The following is a 24,726-nucleotide window of genomic DNA, read 5'->3' as shown; positions in this document are numbered from 1 at the left end:
TGTTTCAGTGCAAAAACAGATTAAAACCCTCATTTAACTTCCAGAAAATTAACCCAGCTATTCTTGTTAACTGAGTTATTTCTACATTGTTCCAAGATGGGTCTGGACTTTGTGTAGAAGTTTTGTCTTCTGAGACAAAAGACAGAATTTATGGGAAATCCAGAATATAATCCAGTCAAGTTCTGAGTACTAGAGCATTCTGCTAGACCTCCTTGGGAAAAAAGGATTTAGCTACAATGGTTCCATGACTAATTATAGGTTACTTCCTTATCTGAAACTGTAACACTTGGGTGTTTCATGAAGAATGGAACAATTAGGCCTTAATTAAGGAGGTGGAATCCGAACTAAAAGACACCTCAAGTGATCACATGATTCTGCCCCATGCCTTTAGCATAGTGAAATAAAGATCTAATATTTTCAGGTCAATCTACTCTCTTAGTCATTTTGAGTGTATCTGGAAAATAAGATTTTGCATCCTTGAAAACTTCCTCAGAGTTAGCATTGTTTATGGGATCTGATCATTGGGATTTGATAAGAAGATTAAATATAGGCAATCTCCTTTCTTATTGGTAATTGCTGCTTCTTGTGGAGTTCTGGGTCTTTAGAATTCTATAGAACAGAGGTCAGGAAAGTAGCACTGGAGAAGAAAATCACTTGGGTATTTTACTAGTGCACCTTACCTTTCAGACTTTGAGGGGGAAATTCTGCACACCACTCTGGATCCGTGTTTCTCTGATGGGGAAAAAACACATACACCAAAAAAACTACCTTTATATATGTTAGATCTTCCTTTTGATACGTTTTCAAGGTAATGATTAAAGGGTCTTTACAAAGGTTCTGCTAAGCAAGCATCCTTTAATTTAGGATCCTTTAATATTTTATCAGATTATGCCACAAATAACATGCGTCTTATCCTTGTTTCCATTATCACTTTTGGTATGTCAAACAAAACATGTTTTCTGTCACTCATTTCTTTTCTTAATTTCTTTTGAAAACAGTAGTTGTGTTTCTGATCATTAAGGCTTGATCATCATCAGATTGACTTTAATGTTACAAATTTGGTGCCTTTAAGTACTCTAAAACATTATTACTCTTTTGACAGATCACAGTGAATGCTAGCAGTATACCTGAGCAGATACAGTCACTTTCTATACAGGACTCTCAGGTATGTACATGCACAGTTCATTTAGATTTGGGATACTTCGTAGAAGAATTTTCAAAGACACCAGTATTTCAGTACGGAGATTTTATAACTTTATAATATGCTTCCATATCATGGACTTGTAAATTTTCTGGTTTTGAATAAATGGAGTGTGGGAGAACAATTAATTATTTATCATGGCTTATGGTCCTCCAAGCAAAATGGATTCCTACACTCTTTTCAAAATTGCTATTGTTGTGTGAAATAATAAAAGGAATGAAAATAGTGAAAAGCTGATGCCATATTCCAACCTTGTAACTCATGACTAATAAATAATGGGATTTTTTTCATTGTTTTATTTTTATTTTAGAGAAGAATACTGATCTAGGAGCCTGATTTTCATTTACTTCTTATTATTGCTTGATTCTTTGTTAGCAAACTTCACAAGCTGTTTTCGTCTCTTCTATTTTTACTTTTTTTTTTCTTTTGGAGGACAATTGGGGTTAAGTGACTTGCCCAAGGTTACACGGCTAGTTTTTTTTATGTTAAGTGTCTGAGGTCGGATTCGAACTCAGGTTCTCCCGACTCCAGGGCCGGCGTTTTACTCACTGCGCCACCTAGCTGCCCCCTATTTTTACTTTTAAAACAAATGTCAGACCCTTTAAAGATAATTACAGCAAATGCCAATTGTGTGAACAATCTTACGTGTTCACTTAAGAACCAGTACCATTTAGTATCATTCATTCCTTTGAAAGCTTACTGTGATTTTGGTCAAATTATCTGCTGCCACATGCTGAAGAGATACAGTGGCACCAGGGCTGCACAGAACTAATGATTTTTCACTTTGAAAAAGGCGGATCCATTTAAAGTTTTAGTCACATTCTCCTAAGTTTCTCTTCTTTAGAAGACTATGGATTAAAATCACATAACAGGTTGGCAGGGTAGTGCTGTAAGAAGTGGGCTGTCATTTAGCACTTTTACCTGTGTGCCCATGAGCAGATCATTTAAACTTTTTAGGCTTCAGTTATTAGTAGGTAGATTTGGCTGTAAGTTCTCTTTAGCTATTGAACTTTTTTTTTTAAAGCAATTGGGGTTAAGTAACTTGCTCAAGGTTACATGGCCAGTTATTTCTGGGTGTGGTGGTAATTATCTGAGCCCAGATTCAACCCAGGTCATCCCGACTCTGGGGCCGGTGCTCTTACTCACTGTGCTACCTGGCTGCCCTATACACTGAACTTTTATAGGTGGGATAAGTCTTTTTGCCATCATCTAGGCTGGTGTTTCCCAACAGCTTAAAACCTCAAAACGTAGACTAACTTCTCCCAAATACTTCTCCTTTGGCTCTTTCCCTCTTTCTTTTTTTTCTTGGTCCCTGTCCCTTGCACTGCTGAGAGTAGCTGTGGTAAAATACTAGAGGACCTAAGAGTCCTCAAGGGAATTTGGATGTCTTATTAGTCTACAGAATAGTTCGGGTTGGCAAACATAGTTTTACTCCAAGCCAGCCTTGGTCCCATGTAATAGATGAAAAAATTGAGACCCAGAGATAGTAAATGGTCTTCCTGGAGTCACATTTAGTTACTTGGTGGCAGAATGATTACTACTATGACTACAACTATGACAGCAATTGCTACTACTACAACTACTACTACTACTACTCCTACTACCTGGTACTGTTACAACTACTCCTTAGTACTATTACTACTCCATGATATTTATGTAGCCTTTTGAGATTTGCAAAGCATCTTACATGTACTATTTCCTTTGGTCCTGTAGGTAACCTTGTGAGATAGATTTTATCATCATCCTCACTTTATAGATGAAAAAACTAATAATGATGATGATGATGATGATGATGATGATGATAGCAGTAATAATTAAATAGTATTTCCATAGCATTTACTGTATGACAAGTACTGTGCTAAGCATTTTACAAATATTATCTCATTTGGTTCTTGAAACAACCCTGGGAGTAGCTACTGTTATCCCCATTTTACAGATCAGGAAACAGGCAAGCAGAAGTTAAGGGTAATGACACAGTTATCAAATCAATTAAGAAAAATTTATCAAACACCTTCTCTGTTCCAGGCACAGTGTTTGGCAATGAAAATGCACAGACAAAAACCAAAATAGTCCTTGTTCCCAAGGAGTTTTATATATTATAGGAGGAGATAATGGATAGCCATATAAATATTTAACAAATGATAATTCGGAGTGGGAGGCATTACTGTTTTGGGGAACCAGGAAAGGCTTCAGAGGGGAGGTATATAAAGCTGAGTTTTGGTGGATACTAGGAATTTTAAGAGTCTGAGGTAAGGAGAGACTTATCAAGTGTAGTAGACAGCCTGTGCCAAATTGTGGACGTAGGAGAAGGAGTGCCATGTGAGAAACAGTAAGAAGAGGACAGTTAAGGAAGAGCAAAGCATGTGTAACAGGGAGTCGTCCCATGTAATAAGATTGTGAAGTTTGTTTGGAGCCAGGTGGTAAAGGATTTTAAATGCTAAATAGAAGGGTCAGTAGTTGGTCCTAGAGGTGATAAGGAGTCACTGTACTTGATTGGGCAGGGGAGCAGTGCAATCAAACCTGTGCTTTGGCCTTCTTGGTTTTAAGTTCAGCACTGTGCTCTTCACCACCATGTTCCTACAGCTAGAACCCCTATTTTCAAATTCCTACACTATTATAGGTACGTACCATTCCTCCAGTGAACATTTTCAGACAAACCAGAAGTTTAATTGAATGATAAGTGACTAGTTCCTAAGAAGATATTGTCAGTGAGTAAAGGGAAGGCCATGCAGCAAGGAAATGAGTTCCTATAAATGGATCACCTTTAGGGGAATGAGAAGGATGGGATTTTCTAGGTGAAGTATCAGTGCAGAGCCCCCATTTCAGTAAGGGTCAAACTGAGTGACCTAGGATGACAACAAAGTTGGGTTTAAAAAAAGATAACACATTTTGCCTCTAGTATGTAATAGTAACGAGCAATAACCAAACAGTTGTGTGCTCTCTGGTTACAGAAGGATTCATATATATATTACCTCATTTGGTTGTCACAACAACCCTGTCAGATAGGTTGCACAGTTTATATTATCCCCATTTTATAGATATGGAAATGGAACATCAGGGAAGTTAATTGGCTCCCCTGAGTCCTACTAGTTGGTATATGTCAGAATTAGAACTTGAACTCTGTCTTTCTAATTTGGAAAACAGTCTCTTTCTACTGTACCACGGTAGCCTTCCCGCTTTGTTTTCCTTACTGTCTCTTCCTCATTGTTCATGTTTTGAAGAGAAGACACATTCCATGAGTGAGGACAGGGACCACTTGGCAGCAGGCCAAGCATTCCTCTTTAAAAACATGACTTATTCTTTTGATGGTTGTCTTCTTTTCTCTTCCTCGCAAGAGATACCAGAGTAATTTTTTTCCTATCCTGAAAATTAGGATTTTGTTTTGAAGCTTCTATCCACATTTTCTCTGGAAATTAGTAGCCCTGTATTTCTAATGCTTGTATTTTGAGGGTAAATGAGATGGTGTACATACAGTGCTTTTCAGGAACAAAGTGCTATCTTAATTCAGTGAGTGGTGATTTACTTATTTCCTGATATGTCTTATAACACTTTGTACTCTTTTGCTTTTAAAGGGTCAGCCTAATATTAATGAAGAATTTACAGAAACTTCTTGTGCTGTGAATCTTGTTTTAAGATTAAGGTAAATAATTTAACTTTTTAAAGTGTTGGCTTTTGTCTTTAGAGTATTATTTCTTTCTTATCACCTCATTAAGTTTTCATGATATGCATATGAAATAAAAATGTTAACCTCTTTAATCTCCAGTATGGCCAGCTATATGCAGTATTCTGTGAACTAATTGCTATGTTCTAATTGCTTACTAAGGAAGAAGAAAATGAAAAGCATAATATGAATATGACTTCAAACTTGGTGTACCCTTCATTAAAGGTTCCCCCCCTCCCTTTCCCATCCCCCCCCCCAGCCCCCTTGCAATGTAGGATCACAGTGAGAGATTTTTAATGAGTTTCTTTCACACTTCACCAGTCAGTCTCAGACAGAAATAAACCATGGCTGTATTACAAGTTGCCTGCTCAGAACATTTTTCACTGGCAGGTTTGATCAACCACTGTGGAGAAATGACAGATATATTTTGAAAGAACATTCAGTCTTCTAGGAAATAGATACAAATATGGTGCCTCTCCAGACTATGTCTAGTCTTTGTAGTTATGTAGTGAATAGAAGCTGCTGCATTTTAAAGAGCTTTTTAATAGAATCAGATATGAAACTTCTGGTCCTTAAGTATTTTTGTGATAAGATCAGTTTACTCTTTAAACATTTCATAAACTTTCCTCCTAAAATGACCAGTTTACAAAGTAGCAAAATGCCTCTCTCTCTTTCTGTGTGTGTATACATATATATTTATGCATATTCATCTTGTTTGTTTTGTGTGTGTATCTTTAGTTATATATGTATATATATATATAAACACATAGATTATAGCTATACAATATCTAGCTCTGTGTATGTATGTATGTATATAGTATATAATATATACTATGCACGTAGTATATATACACATTTTTCATCTAAAGTGATGCTTGTCACTTTTTATAATAATCATTATAATATATTACATAGTCCCATGTAGTTGGTTAGTTAATTATGTAAATAAAAAGATGAACTAAGTGTTTTTGTACGAGCAGTATTATGGATCTGAAATTAAAAAAAAAAAACATCTTATGTCCTGAATACAGATTTTTTTTTTTTGGACACAGTGCATTAATGCACATTTATCCCTAAGGAAAGATTTTAGGCAGTAATTTTAACTTTTAAAATGTTAGTTGGTATGGTGACATGAGTTATGAAGCTTTTGATATTATCTATATCATGACGATATTTAGCTACAAGCATTGTACAACATTAGCCAGTTAATGTCCAACATTAATTTGATGGTCCAGTGCATATTTAGTATAAATCAGCATGTCTTCTCTTCAGAGGAGAACAACTTAATTTGCTTCATCAATCATAAAAGATACAAACACAAAATCTAATCTATATCCAAAGCTTAGTTAGGCATTTTGGTTTGCGCTGAATACTGAACGTCAACTAGCTTTTTCACTCTAATCAACATTAAGCTTTGTTGACCATATGCTGGAACTATAAATACATAAATAACTTAAGTATGTTTCCTTTCAGTTTATAGCATGCTTTCACATGTGTTATCTCATTTTAATCTCATATTTCTACAGTTCAATTCAGTTAACTGCCTAGTATGTTCAAGGCAGTATGCTAGGCCTTGGGGGTAACAAAAGCCCCTGCTCTCAGAGAGCTTACAGACAACTGTGAGATAAACAACATTCATGGAGATAAGTAAATACAAGGGAGTTTGAGGAGGGACAAAGCATTAACAACTAAAGGGGAACTGTCAGTAATAAAGGAGAGAAGAACACCCTGAAGGAATATAAAGACTCTTGTCCAAGAACAATGGAGGCAGGGGAGATTGAATGTTGAGTTCATAGAAGCACTGTTAGGCCAATTTGACTGAAACACAGAGTGTGTGAAGGAGCTAATGTGAACTAAAGTTGGAAAGAGAGGTGGGAGTCAGATTGTAAAGACATAAACAAATAGGCTTATGAGTTAGCATTAGATGTCAGTAGAGAACACTGAAGGCTTTTGATCAGGGAAGTAATGCATTTAGACTTGAGCCTCAGAAGGTTATTTTGGCAGCCATTTGGAAGGTAGATTAGAGAGTGGAGAGATTTTACACAGGAACACTAAATAGGAGGCTATTGTCATAATCCAGGGTAAAGCTTATGAGAGCCGAAATGAGGTGGTGGCCATGGCAGAGACGAAAGGAGACGTGTGCAGAATGTTAAGAAGGTACAATTGATACAGTGTGGCAGCTGATTGAATGTGACCTATGAGGAAGAGGGAAGAGTTCAATATAACTTCAGAATTACAAACCTATGGTGTTGCCTTCCTCAGGAAAAAGGAAAGTTTGAAGTTAGGGGTAGACATGAAAAGTTCTATTTTTATACATACATACATACAAATTTTTTTAAAGCAATTGGGGTTAAGTAACTTGCTCAAGGTTACATGGCCAGTTATTTTGTGTGGTGCCAAGTATCTGAGGCTGGAACCGATCCTGGGTCTCCCGATGCCGGGGCTGGCGCTCTTACTCACTGTGCTACCTGGCCGCCCCTATTTTATATATATTGAGTGTAATATACTTAAGAGACAACCAGGTAAGGTGGAGCAGTCTACTGGGTTGTTGGCTCTATGGAAATAGAAGTCAGGATTAAGGATAGGACTGCATATAGATTTGGAGATCATCAGCATAGAGAACAATCATTGATATGATAGAGGCTAGTGTGATCAATACAGTATAGTATGAGAAGGATAAGAAGAAAGAGAGTATGGCTTAGGACAGATTATCGAAGTGCACACATACTAAGGGGTGGAAGATGGATGATGACCTGCAAGGGAGAAGGGAATGGCCAGTCAGTAGGTAAAGGAGAAGGGGAGCAGATTTGCTTCTCAGAATCCAAGAAAAGTGAATAACTGGGCAAGGGGTTCTCAGAAGTCTCACAGGTCACTGAGAAGTCAAGGAGGAAGAAGACTGAAAAAGGCCATTTGAATTAGCACTTAAGAGATCATTGGTAATTGTAGAGATGGTAATTCTGTTTGTGATGGAGTTGGCAGCCTGATGGTAAAGAATGGGACAAAAACAGCAGAAATATAGAAACAAGATTGTGTTTTTTTCTTTGTTTGATTATTTTAAATGGGGGTAATTATACATAGGTAGGAAGAAGCCCTTAAGATTGATAGAAGAGAGAAAGACATTGCAGAGCCATTGGGGCCCAGGATGCAATTGGAGGGGGGTTAGCTTTGGGACAAGAAGAAAAGCCACCTTTTCTTTAGAGACTAGAGCCAAAGAGGAGATGCCAAATCAAGATGTGGAGGATTTTCAGTTTTGTAGTAGGAGAACCGCAGAAGCTCATTTGAGTGGCCTCAGTTCCCCATTAAAGCAAGAGACTTTTGAAGGAGTTCTTTTCCCTTCCCTTTACCTGCTAGTGCTTTCCCATATGAGATTACCTTGTCTCTGGTTTGTATATGCCATATACATACTTATATATGTATGTCTGCCTTGTAAGTTCCTTGGGGGAAGGAACTTTTTGTTCGTCTGTTCCCTCCCCCCCCCCATGTCCCTCATAGTGGGTGGAACACTTATTAGATACTTGCTTACTTGATTGATTGATGCAATCCATATCCCAGGAGAATAAGGTCTGAGAGAGACTCTGGGAGCTTCTGGGGAAAAAAGGGAGAATTATCCTTTAGGGAACATTGAAAGGATTACCAGTCAGAAAGGACTAGTTGGGATTAGATAACATAAATTGATAATGGATTCAGTTGGCATGGTTTTATAGCTCCTACCAGGGGGGTAATTATAGAACGTTTACATATAAGTTGTAGTGCCCCAGGTTTAAAGATGTTTAGGTTTTGAACAGTGGTAGAATTAAGGATTTCAAGTATGGAACTGGTTCATCTGTTGGATCAGCTCTGTGAAAAGCAAAAAGAGGCCTAGAACAATATAACACCAGAACAAATCATTGTTGTTTGTCTTTCATTCTCCCAGAGGACCGTGACATAAGAAAGGTGATGTCATGACTTGCAAGTGAATTGGATTTAAGTGAAGGATTCTCTCCTCCAGAGCTATCTGGGTCTAGTAGCAAGATACAGGTCAGGATGACTGGAAATCAGCCTGGATGCAGTGGGAGAGCCTTTTTAACCTTTAAGCTATGCTCTTTAGCAGGTCTGTTTGTCTGAGGCAATGACCACTTAAGTGATTAAGGCTAGTTAAGAAATGAGGCAGAGAATGATTGCCTCTTTTACCTAGTTAAAAAAAAAATCAGTCTTGAAGGGGTTTCTCCTTTCCTCAGGGTTTCTGGCCAGAACAGAAACAATTGTTATTGACACTCATTCTGAGTCATCAGAACCCAAACAATGACGACATCATTGGGCTTGAGCCGGGACCTGTTGTTGGCCAATCAATGAGAGCCAGAGTGATTTGGGTTTAAGGCAGGATCCTTAAGAAAGAAATCTAGTTTGTAAACCCCAGGATGTCTTGTAAAAGTTTCAGCTATCAAAATTTATAATTCTTTGGGTAGAGCACCTGGAGGTAAGTATGTGATTCCTTATGTAAACAGAGGGGGAGGAGGGAGGGAGGGAAGAAGGAAGGAACTGTGTTTTCCAACTGGAACTAGCTGGCTGGGTCCTCAGGGGGTAGCTACTACTTCTCATGGATAATTGTTTGTCCTTTGTTTTTAAATAGGACCTTGACGTCAGGAAGGTGAAGTTAGGACTTGCAGTTGAACTGGATTTAAGTGAAAAGTGCAAAGTCATCAGCTTCAATCTCTCCCCAGGAGCCATCTGGGTCCAATGGCAAGATGTAGATCAGGATGACTGGAGATAGCCCCCTGCTAGAACAAATAGTGATACATTTAAGCAGTAGGAGCTTTCAGAGGAACTAGTGATCATAGTGAGATGTGGAGTAATTCTAAGAAGAGTGAGCCAAGGGGAGGAATAGAAAAGTTAGGAGATCATAATCATCAATATCATTATTAACATTCCTACGTGGAAAAACAATAATTGTAACTGATGAAACTTTTCTCAGTGTGAAAATGGTTGAAGGGAATAGAAATATATATATATATATATGTATGTATATATGTGTATGTGTCTATATATGAGGGTATATGAGCATATGAATACATATGTGAATGTGTGTACATATGTTTACAGGTATACATAGAGGGCACAAGACCAATTTTATAGGAAGGGATAATACTTAAAAGGTGAAATTAAGAGGTGAGAGAGGAATATAATGAGATGGGGAGAGACAGAATGGGGTAAACTATCTTATTTAGAATAGGCAAGGGAAAATGGTTACAATGAAGGGGAAGAATAGGAAGGCAAAAGGGAATGGGTCAACCTTATTCTCATTGAATTTGGCTTGGGGAGGGAATGACATATACACTAAACAGGGTATCTCACCCTACAGGAGAGTAGGGGAGAAGGGAATGAGAAGGGGGATGATGGAAGGAAGGGCAGGCTGGGGGGGGAGGGAAGTTGGAAGCACCCACTTTTGAAAAGGGACGGGATCAAAGTAGAGAATAGAACAAGTCAGAGGTGGGATAAGAGGGAGGGAAATATAGTCAGTCTTTTACAGTATATCTACTCTGTTAATGTTTCACATTAGCCACACATGTACAACCTATACTGAACTGCTTATCTTCCCAGTAAGGGTGGGTGACAAGGGAGGAAAGGAATGAATCTGGAATTCAAAGTTTTAAAATCAAATGTTAAAAATATATATATGTATATGTACACTATTATTAATACTATTTTATACACGTAATTGGGAAATAAGATGTACAGTCACTGGGGCATAGAGATCCACTGTGCCCTACTGGAAAAGTCAAAAGGGGTATGGGAGAAAATATGGGAGAGAGCAGATTGGAGGAAGGGATATCCTGTGGGACTGCTGTTTTGGGGTGGTGGATAGGGGAAAAACAGGAAGAAAATTTGTAACTCAAAATCTGGTGGAAATGAATGATGTAAATCAGAAGTTAATAAAGCATTTGAAAAACAAAAAAAAAAAAAGAAAGGGAGAGGTTACAGAGTGAGTGGTGAAGGGTCCAAAAGTAGCCATAGGGGAGCAAGAAGCAGCCCAGTATTTTGGCAGTCATGGGAAGAACAGCACCCACTTGAAAATGTAGCCAGAGATGCAGTATTTTCTGAAGAGAACCATATTTGCAGGGATATTGAGATTTCAAAAAAATGGAAGATGAAAAGCCCTAAGGTGAAGGGGAATTTGTCATCAATAGAGAGTGAATTCCAGAGGTTTCAGTGGACTAGGAAATTCAAAAAGGACTACAGAAAGTCAGACCTGAGGTGAAGTGGGACGAAAGTGTGGGTAGAGGTGTGAAGAGGAAGACTTTTTGCCCTGGCAGACAGCATCTCCCAAGCTCTTGAGTCTATGGAAGTAAAGCCTTTGACCTCTGATGGATCTCTTCAAGATATCTGATGGATTTTAGCCTTCTTCAAGACTCTGAATTGCCTTTAGCACTTATGGGTGCCCTTAAGATTAGGTTTCTATTGTCTGTTGCAGTCCTGTGAAGCAGGAAGGTCATGTTATGGAATCATATAGAGTTAGCACTGAAAGAAAGTGAGGTTCAGAGATGTTAAGTGGTTTTGTCCATGGTCACTAAGCTGGAAAGTAACTAAACTGAGACTCATATCTAGATCTTAGGATTCAGAGCCCCATTTTTCACTATACCTTTTATATGAAAGGCACTGTGTTAAGCACTGGGAATATACAGAAAGGCAGAAGACATCCTTTGTCATCAAGGGGCCCAAAATTGAAAACAGGGATAAACAGGATAAATCAGAGATAAGCAATAGAGGTAAAGCAATAGCATTAAGGGGGGTAAAGAAAGGCTTCTATAGACTGTGGAATATTAGCTGAGACTTGGAAGAAGCCCGAAAAGCTAGGAGTGAGAGTTTTCCAGGCATGGGAAGAGAATAGTGAACATTCCCTGAGTCTGGAGATGGAGTGTCTTGTTCAGTGAATAGGAAGGAAGCTGTTGTCACTGTTAGTACAGTAAGGCATAAGGAGACTGGGAAGATAGGAAGGGACCAGATTGTGAAGGATTTTGAATGTCAAACAGAGAATTTTATATTTGAATCCTGGAGGTGATACGGAGCCACTGGTGTTTGTTAAATGGGAAGGTGATGTGGTCAGATCTGGACTTTAGGAAAAATCAGTTTGACAGCTGAGTAGGGGGTAGATTACAGTGGGGAAAGACCCGAGGCAGGAAGACCAACCAATAGGCTATTGCAATATTCCAGATTTGAGGTGATGAGGGCCTGCACTAGCATCCTGGCAATGTCAAAGGAGAGAAGGGGACATAGATGAGAGATGTTACGAAGGTATATTTGACAGGCCTTAGCAACAAATTGGGGTGGGGGGGACAGAGTGAGGAGGCATGGGTCACACCTAGGTTGCATGCTTGGGTGATAAGGAAGATAGTGGTGCCCTTGATATTGTTAGGGAAGTTCAGAAAGAGAGATAGTCTGGAGGGAAATATTTTAGAGATGTGAGCCTAGAGGTGTTAAGGCTAGGTAAGTAGATTTGAGAATTATCAATATAGAAGAGGTAATTGCATCCATGGGAGCTGATGTCAAGGAAAAGTTTAGAAGAGCACCCAGGACAGAGCCCCCTGGTACATCTGTGGTCAGCAGGCAGATTTGCAAAGGAGGTTGAGAAATAATGCTCAGGTAGGAAGAAAACCGGGTTAGTACAGTGTCCCAGAACCTTAGGAGAAGGTATAAAGAAGAGGGTGATGGACAGTGTCCAAGGCTGCAGAGAGCCCAAGGAAGATGAGGATGGAGAACAGGCCTTTATATCTGGCAATGAAGGGATCATCGGTAACTTTGGAGGGAGCAGCTTTGGTTGATTCTGAGCCGGGAAGGAGGCCAGACTGTAGAGTGTTAAAAAAAGATGGTGAGAGAGAAAGGAAGTAGAGGCACCTCTATTGTCTGTATCCCCTGTGTTTCTGCATCTCAGCCCCCATTCTCTACATTATCTCCTCTACACAGTTGTATGCTGTTTATATGTCATATTGTTTAATTGGTTGATTTGTGGCCTCAATGGTCTATCATTGGAAAACTTAAATTCTCAGATTTTTGTTTCAGTGGGTTTGTCAGGGGAGGGGTAGAGTTCTTAGAAAGCAATGGCTAAGACTCCTTATCATTCACATATCTCCCAGCACTTACCGAAATCTTTGGCATACACAAACGCTATGAATAAATACATGGTGATGAGGAGACGTAAAACAGGTACCTAGAAATTATCCTCCTGCTTACTCTCATTGGCATTGTCTCTTGTAATTTTGGGAACGGTTTCATCTTCTAACACCATCACTTAGCTTATTAGGGAGCATGTGGGAGGTCATCCTTCTGACAGTGTAAGGAGATAGATTATTTCTCCTGAAGAGTAAGATTCATTTTTTAACTTATCTGTATGCTTTCTTTATCTGTGACATTTAAAGAGAAAAAATCAACTGCTCCATGTTTTCAAAGTTATTAAGAAGACTTGCATCTGTAGGGATGGTTTCTGGTCTTAGGAATTTCTGTCTTACATCTTGACTGATCATCTTGGCTATAAGGAAGAAGGGAATTAGCATTTATATAGCACCTCCTATATGCTAGGCCCTGTGCTAAGTGCTTTTTCTATTTTGTCTCCTTTAATTCTAACAAAAACCCTGGGAGGTTGTTATCCCCATTTTACAGTTTAGGAAACGGAGGCAAACAGGTCTAAGGGATCGGCCCGGGATCACATGACTAGTGTCTGAGACCCCGTTTGAGTTTCCTGACCTCTCACCACTCCTCCCCCTAGTTGCCTCTTTGTCATGTGTGTGCTGGAGATAGGAATCACATCCCCAACTAGAAGTAGAACTCTACAAGATTATTTTCATTATACAAGAAGATCCTTCGTGATTCTTATTCAGGACTTCCTTAATCCTGGGAGCATCCTTAGTGCTCGGTATAATGTAAACCAGCATATTTGATATTCAGCTAATAGGATTTTAAATTTAGAGCTAGAAAAAAATCTTAGAGATTATCTAGTCCAGCCTCCTTAGCTTACAGATGAGAAAACTGAGGGCCGAAGAGGTAAGGTCATTTGCTCATTTCCACACTTAGTAAGTGGCACAGTCAGCATTTTAACCCAGGTGATCTCAATCCAGCTCGCTTTAAACCCTACCATTCAGCCAATTCAGTAAGTTTATTCAGTACTTCCTATGTGCTCAGACACCGTGCTCAGTGTTTAGAATATGAGTATGATGAATATAGGAATTCCTCCTCCCCTGCCTACTGCCTTATATTTGGTAGCTTGACTTGGTAGATCAAGAGCTCGTGTCGGAGTCAGGACAATCTGAGTTCAAGTCCCATCTCTGACATGTAATAGCTTTGTGATCCTTGGCAAATAAATCACTTTTCCTTTCAGTGTCTCTTGCAAAGCTCTTAACCTGAAAGTGACTGAGAGATTGGTGATCTACATCAGTAGAGGGAATTTTATCACCGGGAGCTCCTTAAAACAATGATGTTGTAGTCTCATGCATATATTCATAATATGCACATGTGTATATATGTATGTGTGTTTAGATGCATATTATATTTATATGTGTATATGTTTTTCCCCATGAATTCCCCTGAATGCAGGCTCCTAAAGAAAAAGGACCATTCATTTCTGCCTTTCTATACCTAGCGCCTAGCATAGCATATGACACACAATAGGCATGAAATAAATACTTGCTGGTTGACTGAAATAATAAGGTATTTTTGTCATTCAGTGTGAAAATTATTGCAGGAGTTTTTTTTTAATTACAGTTTCTTTTCATAAATATAAAAAAACTCAACTGGAAATTAGCCTTTCTGGGGATCTTGATATCTTTTATCATCTGTAAAATGGGTAGTCATAATTATAGTAGATTAATTGCTTCAAATATAAATTACATATTTATTTTAATTTTATATCACTAATTCATTTCTACCATTACTATCCACATCTTGGTTCATCCTTAGAAAGACTTCTTGATCTGATGACTGTCATCAGAATAAAGAGGCTGAGGAGTTCATATTATGAGTTAGTGGGAGGGAGTTCAGGCCACCCAGAGCACCAGCCAGGAGTCAGATTTTTCTTTATTCGATAATCTCTGAAGTCTCTTCTGCTAAGATGGTATGTCTGTGTTTACAATTACCTTGTTTGTCATCTTCACCCTATAAAATAGTGATGATTATAGGCACCAATCTTAGCAGTCAAGTGTATGTGACATTTTTATTGACTTATTTTCAAAAGGTAGCATTAACCATTATAATCTTTAATGAGTTTGGTGCACCTTTAAGGCAGTGTTCTGTTTGGTTCATGTTCTTTTGGTTTTCCTGTTGCCACAGTAACATATTTCTTTTCTCAACTTATTAATGTTCTGAGCACTGTATGATAAGTTAGGATAAATCGGGGATCGGGGAGGAGGAGGAGCTCCACAGCTTGCTGGCAGCTAGGTGACTCCGTAGTTTGAAGAATGCTGAGCCCATAGTCAGGCAGTCCTGCGTTAATATCCAGCCTCAGGCACTTAGTACCTAGGTGACCCTGAAGAAGTCACTTAACCTCTGCTTGTCACAGTTTCCTCAGCTGTAAAGTGGGGGGTGATAATAGCACCTCCCTCCCAGCATTGTTAAGATAAAGTGAAGTAACATTTGTGAAGCACCCAGCATGGTACTTCTGAGGTCGCAGAATCAGGCATTGTTTTATGATGATGGTCTTCTGTCACTCATTCTCCCTTCACTCCTCTCTCTCTCATCTCATTACATCTCATCCTTATGCCCTCTGTAGCATTCTGTCAGGCTCTGGTGATACTTTTCTTCCTTCCTAATCCTGAAGCTTTAGCAAACCAGCTCAACTTTTCACTGTCCTTATTGTTTTTCTGCCTGTCTGTCTCTCTCTTGCATTTTTGAGGCATCCCGATTTAAGAGACTTGTCCAGGATCACCCATCTAGTAAGTGTCTTAGTTGGATTTGAACTCAGGTCCTCCTGACTTCAGGTTTGGTGTTCCATCACACTGCACCACCTAGCTGCCCCTTGTCCTCTGCTCTCGGACTCCTTGCTCCCTTGTCCTACTTCTGCCTTTCCAGGTCCCAATCCTCCATTTTTTTTAACACCATTTACCTCATCTATTACTCATGTGCTATTGACCAGAAATTGAAAAAAAATCTCACAACTATGCTGACTAGACCCACCATAAATTTATGCTGTCCATTCTCAGTGGGACCCTCACTGCAGTAAGACAATGCTTTTAAAAATCTTCCCTAATTGATTTTCTGTCCCACTCTCTACAATAGCTATTTCAGTCCTTTTCTTTCCTAGAGCCTTCAAAAGCACCCCTTCCTTACACCCTCTTAGCGAAGAGCTTTGCCTCATTAAAAATTGACTCTTATCTGCCAAGAACCCCTTCCATTCTTGTCCTCATCGGCCAACCCTCTAGCCACCATTTTCTCTTGCTCTAGTCTAATGCCAAAGCTGGTTTTTCTCTTCACATGTGCCCTTGATCTCATTCCTTCCCCTTTTCTCCACCCTATTTCCCTTACTATTTAGTGCATCCTTATCTACTGTTGTCCTTCCCTACTTCTAGAGACCCAAATCTTTGCTTTCCTTAGAAAAAAATCTCATTTGATCTACTTGCCACCCCACTAGCGACCTTACCATAACTCTCCTCCTTTTTGTACCTAATGTCCTTGAAAAACCTGACCCCATTTAGTACCTGCACTAGTTCTCTTCTCCCTCTCTTTATTCCCAGAAATCTGGCTCCTGACTTTATTGTCCCACTGAAACTGCTCCATGGTTATCATCACCAAATCTAGTAGCTTCTTCTCAGTCCTTACCTTCCTTGGCCTTCCTGTTTCTTTGGATGCTGCTGACCACTCTCTTTTCCTCTCTGGGTGCTCAGGATACTGTTCTTTGCTGGTTTGCCTCCTGCTCTCCCGCACTGTTGATGGTAGCACCATCTTTCTAGTCATCTAGGCTTGAAACCTTAATGTCGTTCTTGCTCTTTCCCTTGGTGTCTGAATGATTTGTTACATCCATTCTGTCACCACCACTAACATCACTGATTCAAGTCCTCTTTAACCTCTGACTGAACAATTGTAATAGCTCCTTGCTGGTTTCCCCGGTCTATCCCCTTCCCTAATATCTCACCTTTATACCACCATGGAAGTGATTTTCCCTAATGCACCTATGAGTGGGTCATTCTTGTGCTTCAAAAGCTCCCATATTGCCTACAAGAAACAATGTAAATTCCCGGTTGTTGTTTCCAGACTCTCCCCAGGCTCGCTCCAGCCTATTTTTCAAATCTCCTTTCATACTACTCTGCTTTCCAGCCAAACTGGACTACTTAGCTGTTCCCATTTTCAAATTTCTTGAATTTAATGCAGTAGCTTCCTCTAGCATCCTTTATAGCCTCCTACATTCAGTTGTGCTTTCAATTTGGGAGACAGAATATTTTTAAGGATTGTTGCCTATATCTGTCTTTTCACTGATTTTAAATTGTTCCTTTAACATCTCCTAATCATTTAATATTATGACAGGCACATCAGAAAGTATTTTTTAAAAATAGATTCTAAATATGAGAGCTGGCATTGCCATAGAAAAACACTGACTTGTTTATACAAAATTCATTTTCTGGGTATTTTGTCTACCACATTTACAAATCTGGTGATGGCCTGAGGGAGGAGCTGTGGTATTCAGAAAAATTTGCTCAGTGTGGTGTGGTGAATAGAGGACGGTTCATGAAGACAGGATCCAAGATGACCTGTCTTTGACACATCTTGGCTGTGGGACCCTGTGCAAGTCAGCTAACTTTTCTGTGGTCTAGGCAACTCTCTGAGACTATAGTCTTAGCTGTAGCAAAAGTACTGACCTGTATTGAGAGAGGGAGTTCCCTCAGCCAAATTTCTGTAAAATTTCAGGTCCCTATCTCTATAACTACAAGGACAGAAGATTTTTCAACTCCTTAGATTTATTCATGTCACATTTCCCACTAATCAAAAAGAAAATATTAAGTGCCAGTTTAAATGCTTTCTTGGTTATACATTCAGTGCATAGAAACTAGACATAATAGTTTATGTGGGTAAAAGCAGTCCTTGGAAACTGTCCAGAGGAAGTGCTGTTAACATTTAATTTTCACTTTGCAAAAGTAATCCTAGAATTTGGGAAACCTGTAAATAGATGATATGGTAGAAAAACCACATAGGAATTAATTAGCAGTCCTTTAGGTTTGTAAGACTGTCGAGAATGAGGGTGTTGTATATACCAGTCTTTGGATATTCTCTAAGAAGACAGAAGTTGTTTTTTTTATCATCAGGCACACTATTATCCAATACCCACAAAGATGGATGAGATCTCAGTTTGCAGCAGGCTCACAAACTGTTCAAAGAAATGTGCGCCTGCATTTTCCAATCCCGTTTCTGTGTTTTGACATGTTCAACAGAGTTTCTTCAAAAGATTGCATCATTGTCACAATGTTGGAAATGTTCCAGATTTGGTGAATACAGGGGGCCAGGAGGCAAAGGGAAAACTAGAAGTGGGGAAAGCTGGGTGTTAACAAAGAAATACTCTTGGCATGTGACACTTAATTCACAAGTCCCTTGTTTCTTCTTTGTGGATACTCATTTTGGTTATATAATTCATACATCTAGGATAGTAGATATGGATAGTGGAAGTGACCAGAGGCTATCTAGTGTAACCCATAGTGTAACATGAGGAAAATGAGGCTTAGAGAGGCCAAGTTACTTGCTTAAAGTTAGACTACTTGCCAGGGAAGATTCAGAAATTTAGGGAGAATATTCACCATTAAAAAAAAAAAGTTAAGTGTCTATTACATGTAAGGTACTTTTAAGTGTCTATTATCTGTAAGTACTGAGGATAAAGACAAAAATATAGGAGTCACTGCTCTCATGGAGCCTGTCTTCTTCTGGCTCCACAAAACACTGAATTTTTAAAGGGCCTTTTACAACTGGCTCAACAAATATTAATATACACATGCTATGTGCCACTGTGCTAAGCACTGGGGGATTCAGAGAAAGCCCCAAACAGCCCCTGCTCTCAGGAAGTCACATTTTAGACAAGACGCAGACAGCTATCTGCTGAGAAAACATACACAGGATAAATTGGAGATAGTCTCAGAGGGGAGGCAGTCCCATTAAGGAGGCCTGGGAGAGGCTTCCTTTAGAAGGTTGGATTTTAGCTGAGACTTAAAGGAAGCCAGTAAAGCCAGGAGTTGAGGTAAGGAGAGAGAGAATTCCAGGTGTGGTGGAAAGCCAGTGAAAATGGACAGTTGGGAGATGAACTACCTGATGTAGAAAGATCAAGGAAGTCAGTGTCACTGGATTATAGAGTATTTGGGGGATGGAGGGAGAGTGGAGTAAAGTAGAAGACTGAGAAGGCTGGAAAAATTCAGGTTATGGAATTTAATATTTGATCTGGGACATAATAGGGAGCCACTGGAGTTGATTGACTAGGAGAGTGCCATGTTGAGACCTGTACTTTAAAAATACCAACAACTGCTGAGTGAAGGATGAACTAGAGAAGGGAGAGACATGAGGCAGGGAGATGAACCCATAGGTCCAGCTGTGAGGTGATAAAGGCCTGTGCCAGGGTTTTGCAATGCCAGAGGAGAGAAGGGAGAATCTACATGAGATGCTGCAAAGGTAGAATTGACAGGACTTGGCAACAGATTGGATGTGGGGATTGCATTCACCTGTCATCTCTGTGCAGATGATTTTCAGGTTGATTTATCCAGCCCTTCCATCTCTCCTTACCGCCAGTCTCTTAGTACAATTGCCTGTTAGACATCACAAACAGGACATCCTGTAGACATCTTAAACTCAACAGATCCAGAAAGGAGGTCATTATCACCCCTCTCCTCTCAGACTTCCCTGTTACTGTTGTACCAGCATCTTGCCATCACCCAGGCCCACAACCCCAGTGTCATTTGTTCGCAGCCTCTTACCTCCTCAGAATATTAGACTGAAGTTCCATGTGAGGTAACATCCAGAGAAAGCCCTTTATATTCTTTTTCTTAGCAGCAGGTGGGAGCACTTTCCCAGTCTGAGCAGAGGGAATCTGCTGCTCTTCTTAGCCCTTTAAGCAATTCTGCACTTCAGTTTTCTATGGGAAGGTTGTCTCTGAGGACTTGTCCTCTTGATCAGATTTGAGTAATTCAGGGGACTGTTTTCAAAGTGATTTCAAGTTCTTGGTTACCAGGTCTCTGGAGATGATGAATGGTAAGATTTCTTGCTCAAAATTCTCCATCTTGAAAAGTAACAAGCATATGTCAGTGCTGGTGCTTTCTCTGCATTTATGTTCCTGTTGAAAACAAGCTTCCCAGAACATATTTTTTGTTTCATTTGATAACCATTGAAGAGCTAGGAAAGTTTGCACCACTTGGTAAAAGTCTTAGTCATAAACTTGGCGGTAGAATGGGAGGCAGGTCACTGGTGTGGCCCTGCGGATGTTAAAGAAAAGTGTTTCTCTTTGATACACAGGTGATGGTCCATCTTCTTTAACCCCCCACCTCCCCTCACTTTGATTTCCTTGTTTCCTAGATGCCTCTTTCTTTGATCACTTGCTCCACTTAGAGTAGCATTCTTCAGCAAATCACAACATGTTAAGTTGTACTCAGACATACAAAATACACAATTCCCTCTTCCCCTCCCTTACATCTTAATAATACAACTTAAATAAATATATATGCTAAAATGATTGGTTTTTCTCAGGAGGAAGCATTGATTATAGCATAGAAGTGATTCCTGAGATGTTATCAAAAGAGTAAATGATGTTAAAGGTTTCTACAATACCCCTGTACTTTAGACTGGACCTGTGCTTCTCATATAGGATACCCCTCCAGGATCAGGGACGTGGGATTCTTTGAAACAATTGCTTATTTTATCTCCTTAGCTTGGTTTTGTGACTGATTTAGGAATTAACTACATTGGCAATATCAGTAAAACGGTAGCCCCCATCTTTGTTTCTAGCCAAAGATCATAGAAGTGTTTTATCATTCATGGAATGGACATGATGTGCCAGATATTGTAAGAGTCAATTCTATTCTCATCCTGTCAAAGAGCCTCTTGCTCATTTTAGCACATAGCCAGGGATCGGAGATGTAATGGGATCTCGAACCCATAGCTGGACTCCTTTAGCACTCAGCAGTCAGAAATCATTCTCTTAGCCACCAAACTTCCACTTGCTCAGAATCTTATCATCTGTGTGACCCTGAGCAGGTCACTAAACCTCTCTCTGCCTCAGTAAAATAGAGGTGATAATAGTGCCTAACTTTTTTTGGCTGTTGTGAGGATTAAATGAAATATATATAAAGTTCTCTGCACAATTTAAAGTATTGTTATTATTGCTGTCGTTGTTCCTATTTTTATTTGCTTTCTGAGAAGAAATTGTCAGACTTTTGTCTAGAGTTGCTGAGATGTGTTTGAATTCACTGCTACACTGTCTTAAAGTTGGGACTTGGAATGGGGTTGGGGGTGGAAGGGAAGGAGTGTGTGGAGATGGGGGAGAAAAGCAGAAGAGGAGCACCTTAGAATAATTCTGTACTTGAAAATTGTTATAGGAAAGAAAAACCAGGTGTTCAGATGATTTTTAGAAGTCAGTAAGCCTATAGAAAGAGGAGGTGGGCAGGGTAGATCAATATTGTAATGAGATAGAGGTATCCTAGCTTAAATTATACTCTTTCTGAACTTGAACTGTCTTCTAGAGATAGCTGCCTACCCTTTCCTTACATATTAAAAAAATAAAACTCTGTAGGCTCCTGTGGTAATATGTTCCAGTTTTTGCTCTGATGAGTTTGCCCAAATTAAATGGATAAATAACTTTGGTCTCTAAGGGAAACATGAATTATTATTATTTTTTAATAATGCAAGTTAACATTTCCTGGATGCAAAAAAAAAAAGTGTGCCTGGCCCCTAGCTACATGTGTAAGATCTTCTCAGAAACCCAGTGCTACTCACTTATCTTTTCTGGACACATCTTCTTTTAGAACTGGCTCCAGGGCTTTTGTCGTAACTAAATAAATGAAACTACTTTCTGCACTAGAGGCAAGCCTTTTGCATTGGGGCTACTCCAGTGAACTCATCAATTTTCTCCACTGCACTGCATCTTCACTGGTGTGATGAATTAGAATGGGCTGTGGTAGAAACTTTGGAATAACTTTTCAATCCCCTACTTGGAGAATTTGTCAACATGGTGACTTGATTGTCTCTGAGCTCTTTGTGGAAAAACCTTGGGGATCACATAAAATCATATCTTTAGTTTATGACTGGATTTTCTTCTAGGTTCTGTTGCAATTGGGAAAATAGTACCAGCTCACTCACAAATGCAGTATGAGCTTGAATTTGGTTTTTAAATTTTGAGCAATCAATGTGCATGTAAGTGCAATACTTTGAATGTAGTAGGTGTTTTATTACTTGTTGAATTTTGCCCCAGAAAAAAAAAATTTTTGTCCTGGAGTGCTCTGATGAGTTTTTAGCTTTTAAAAATGATCATGCAAGCTTGTTAAAGTGCTTTGCAAATCTTGAAGTACCATATAAATGTCATTATTTTTATTGTCATTTTGAGCATCCATATTTATAAACTCACATTGCAAATTAACAAAAAATTTATGTATCAGATTTTTTTTTCTTAACTGCATTAGGTTACTAATTCTTTTGGAAGGTTGGGGGGGAACATTTATTAAGCACCTACTATGTTCTGCACTGTGCAGAATTTTTATTATATTATTATACACTTTATTATTTATTATTATTTATTATATTATTATACACTTTATATTATCTCATATAATATTCTTTTCTGTTGCCAGTTGGCATTTAAAAAACCATCCAGGATTTAAAATATTTTATTCACAAATTGTCCTGCCTTTTTTCTTGGAAAAGGGTTAACAAAATCAAGGTGACATAAAGGAAATCAATTAGCATATTTAAAATAAATTATATGACCAGGCATTATGGTACACACAGATGTTGCTGCTGGGAAAGTTTGAGATTAGTGGGTCATTTGAGCTCAAGAAGGCAATCAGGTGTCTGCACTTCGCCCAATTCCCAGGTGGTGAGCCCCTGGGGGCAGAGTGCCATCAGATTGCCTAAGAAGGGGCACATTGTCTCATGTGGGAGAAAGGGAACACGTCAAAGCATCCGTGCTGATCAGTATTGGGATTGGGCCCATAAGTGTACACTACACTTACAGTTTGGGCAAGATAGGGAGACCCAGTCTCAAAATTAATTAATTAACCAACTAATTAAATTAGATGGCAGTTCCTCCAAAGAGGATCTAATGAGAGTATTCATCTCCTCACCGTGTAGCACTCTATTAGACACTATGGGGAATACAAATTCAGTTCAACAAACGTTTATTAAGTGATTATTATGCATCAGTAACTGTTCCAGGTACAAGGGATACACAGAGAAAGAGGGGAAAAGTCTTGGACGTCAAGGGATGTACGTTTTCCTAAGTGGGGAGTGGGCTACAGATAGAAGTTGTTGTTGTTTGTCCTTTCTTCTTGAAGAGGACCGTGACATCAAGCAGGTGATGCCATGACTTGCAAGTGAATTGGATTTAAGTGAGGCAGGGCTGTGCAAGGTCCCCAGCCTCACTCTCTCCTCCAGAGGCATCTGGGTCCAGTGACAAGAGGTAGATGAAGACGACTGGAGGTGTCCCCACAGATGGAAGTACATTCTAGAAGGAGAAGACACTGACTTCTGGGAACATTAGGAAAGGTCCGTTCGCTGTACTTTGAAGAAGGTTGTGAAGAAGAAGCTTTTCACATGTGGAGTACCACCTGTGTGGTATGGTGCAGGACTGTGCAATGGATTATTGTCATAGCTTGTCAGCAGCATAGGAGGTTGCATTGACTGGAAGGGAAAGTACACAGTGGGGAATAATGGGAAATAGGACTAGAAAGATCCGTGGGCGCCAGATTGCTGTGCCAATAATTTTGTGTTTTATCATGCATGTCATAGAGAGCCATTGCATAGGGAAATGACATGGTCAGATGTGTCTTTTAGGAGTTGGCAGCTGTATGGCAGATAGATTGGAGATGGGGAGGACACAGTAGACTAGACGAGGCAACAAGGGCTATTTGAACTAGGATGGAGGTTGTTTGAACAGAGAGAAAGGAATAGACATGACATGTTGTGGAGGAAGAGTGGCCAAGATTGGGAAAGTAACTGGATGTGAGAAATGGGACCTGGCATGGTACTAACCTCAACAGAAATAGTAAATAATTATTGACAATAACCTCCAGCTGTTTAAAACTTTAAAGTTTGCAAAATACTATATAAACATGTTTTCTTTTGCTGTTGAGCAAAACCTATGAGGTAGATGTTGTAGGTATTATAAAATCCCATTTTATAGAGAAGATGAAATGGCATTCAGAGTAATACAACTACTAGTTAGTCTCAGATTAGTGAGATTAGATCTCAGGCCTTTGGAGGAGGGATGAGTTTGGCAGAGAGGGCTTGAGAATAATATAGTAATAATGAATTCTGTAAAGCTACAGGTGGAAATGTTATTCTTTAATTATAGGTAATGAATTTATAGCTGGAGATGCCATCTAATCCAGTCCTCTCATTTTCAAATGACATATTTGAAGCCCATTAAAGTGATCCCTCCAAAGTCATGTAGGTACTAAATGGCGGAGGTGAGGTTCAAACCCAGTTTGTTTTTTTTTTTAAACAAAATTCTGGACATTTAACATTGTACCACACTGCCTTCTGTAGAAAGCTACAGTAAAATCCTAAATCTTTATAAGAGAGAAGACAGCCCTTTGCTTTCAGTGAGTTGATAGTCTAATTGGGATTGGAACACCTATAACATCTAGGTAACTTGATAGTTTTAAATGGATTGCCATAATGAATGCTGTATATCAGAAGTGCTTTGGAGCTCAGAGGAGGCAGAGGCGGG

The 24,726-nt window shown here is 39.3% G+C and overlaps 1 protein-coding gene across 2 annotated transcripts in view; it reads left to right on the top strand.

Annotated features, from left to right (window-relative positions):
- Positions 1-24,726, top strand: part of STK39 (serine/threonine kinase 39) — a 331,699-nt gene that overhangs the window by 225,829 nt on the left and 81,144 nt on the right. For both annotated transcript variants that reach the window (XM_069080684.1, XM_069080683.1), the window contains exons 13-14: positions 1,103-1,165; positions 4,774-4,841. In XM_069080684.1, coding sequence (XP_068936785.1) covers positions 1,103-1,165; positions 4,774-4,841 — 131 coding nt within the window. The remainder of the gene's footprint in view (positions 1-1,102; positions 1,166-4,773; positions 4,842-24,726) is intronic.

Source organism: Petaurus breviceps, unplaced genomic scaffold, assembly GCF_028583685.1.
Source record: "Petaurus breviceps papuanus isolate PSGF00001 unplaced genomic scaffold, PetGlider_PUasm1.0 91133, whole genome shotgun sequence".
Lineage (NCBI taxonomy): Eukaryota > Metazoa > Chordata > Mammalia > Diprotodontia > Petauridae > Petaurus > Petaurus breviceps.
Note: the sequence above shows the minus strand (reverse complement) of the source record. Positions and strands in the feature narration are given on the sequence as shown.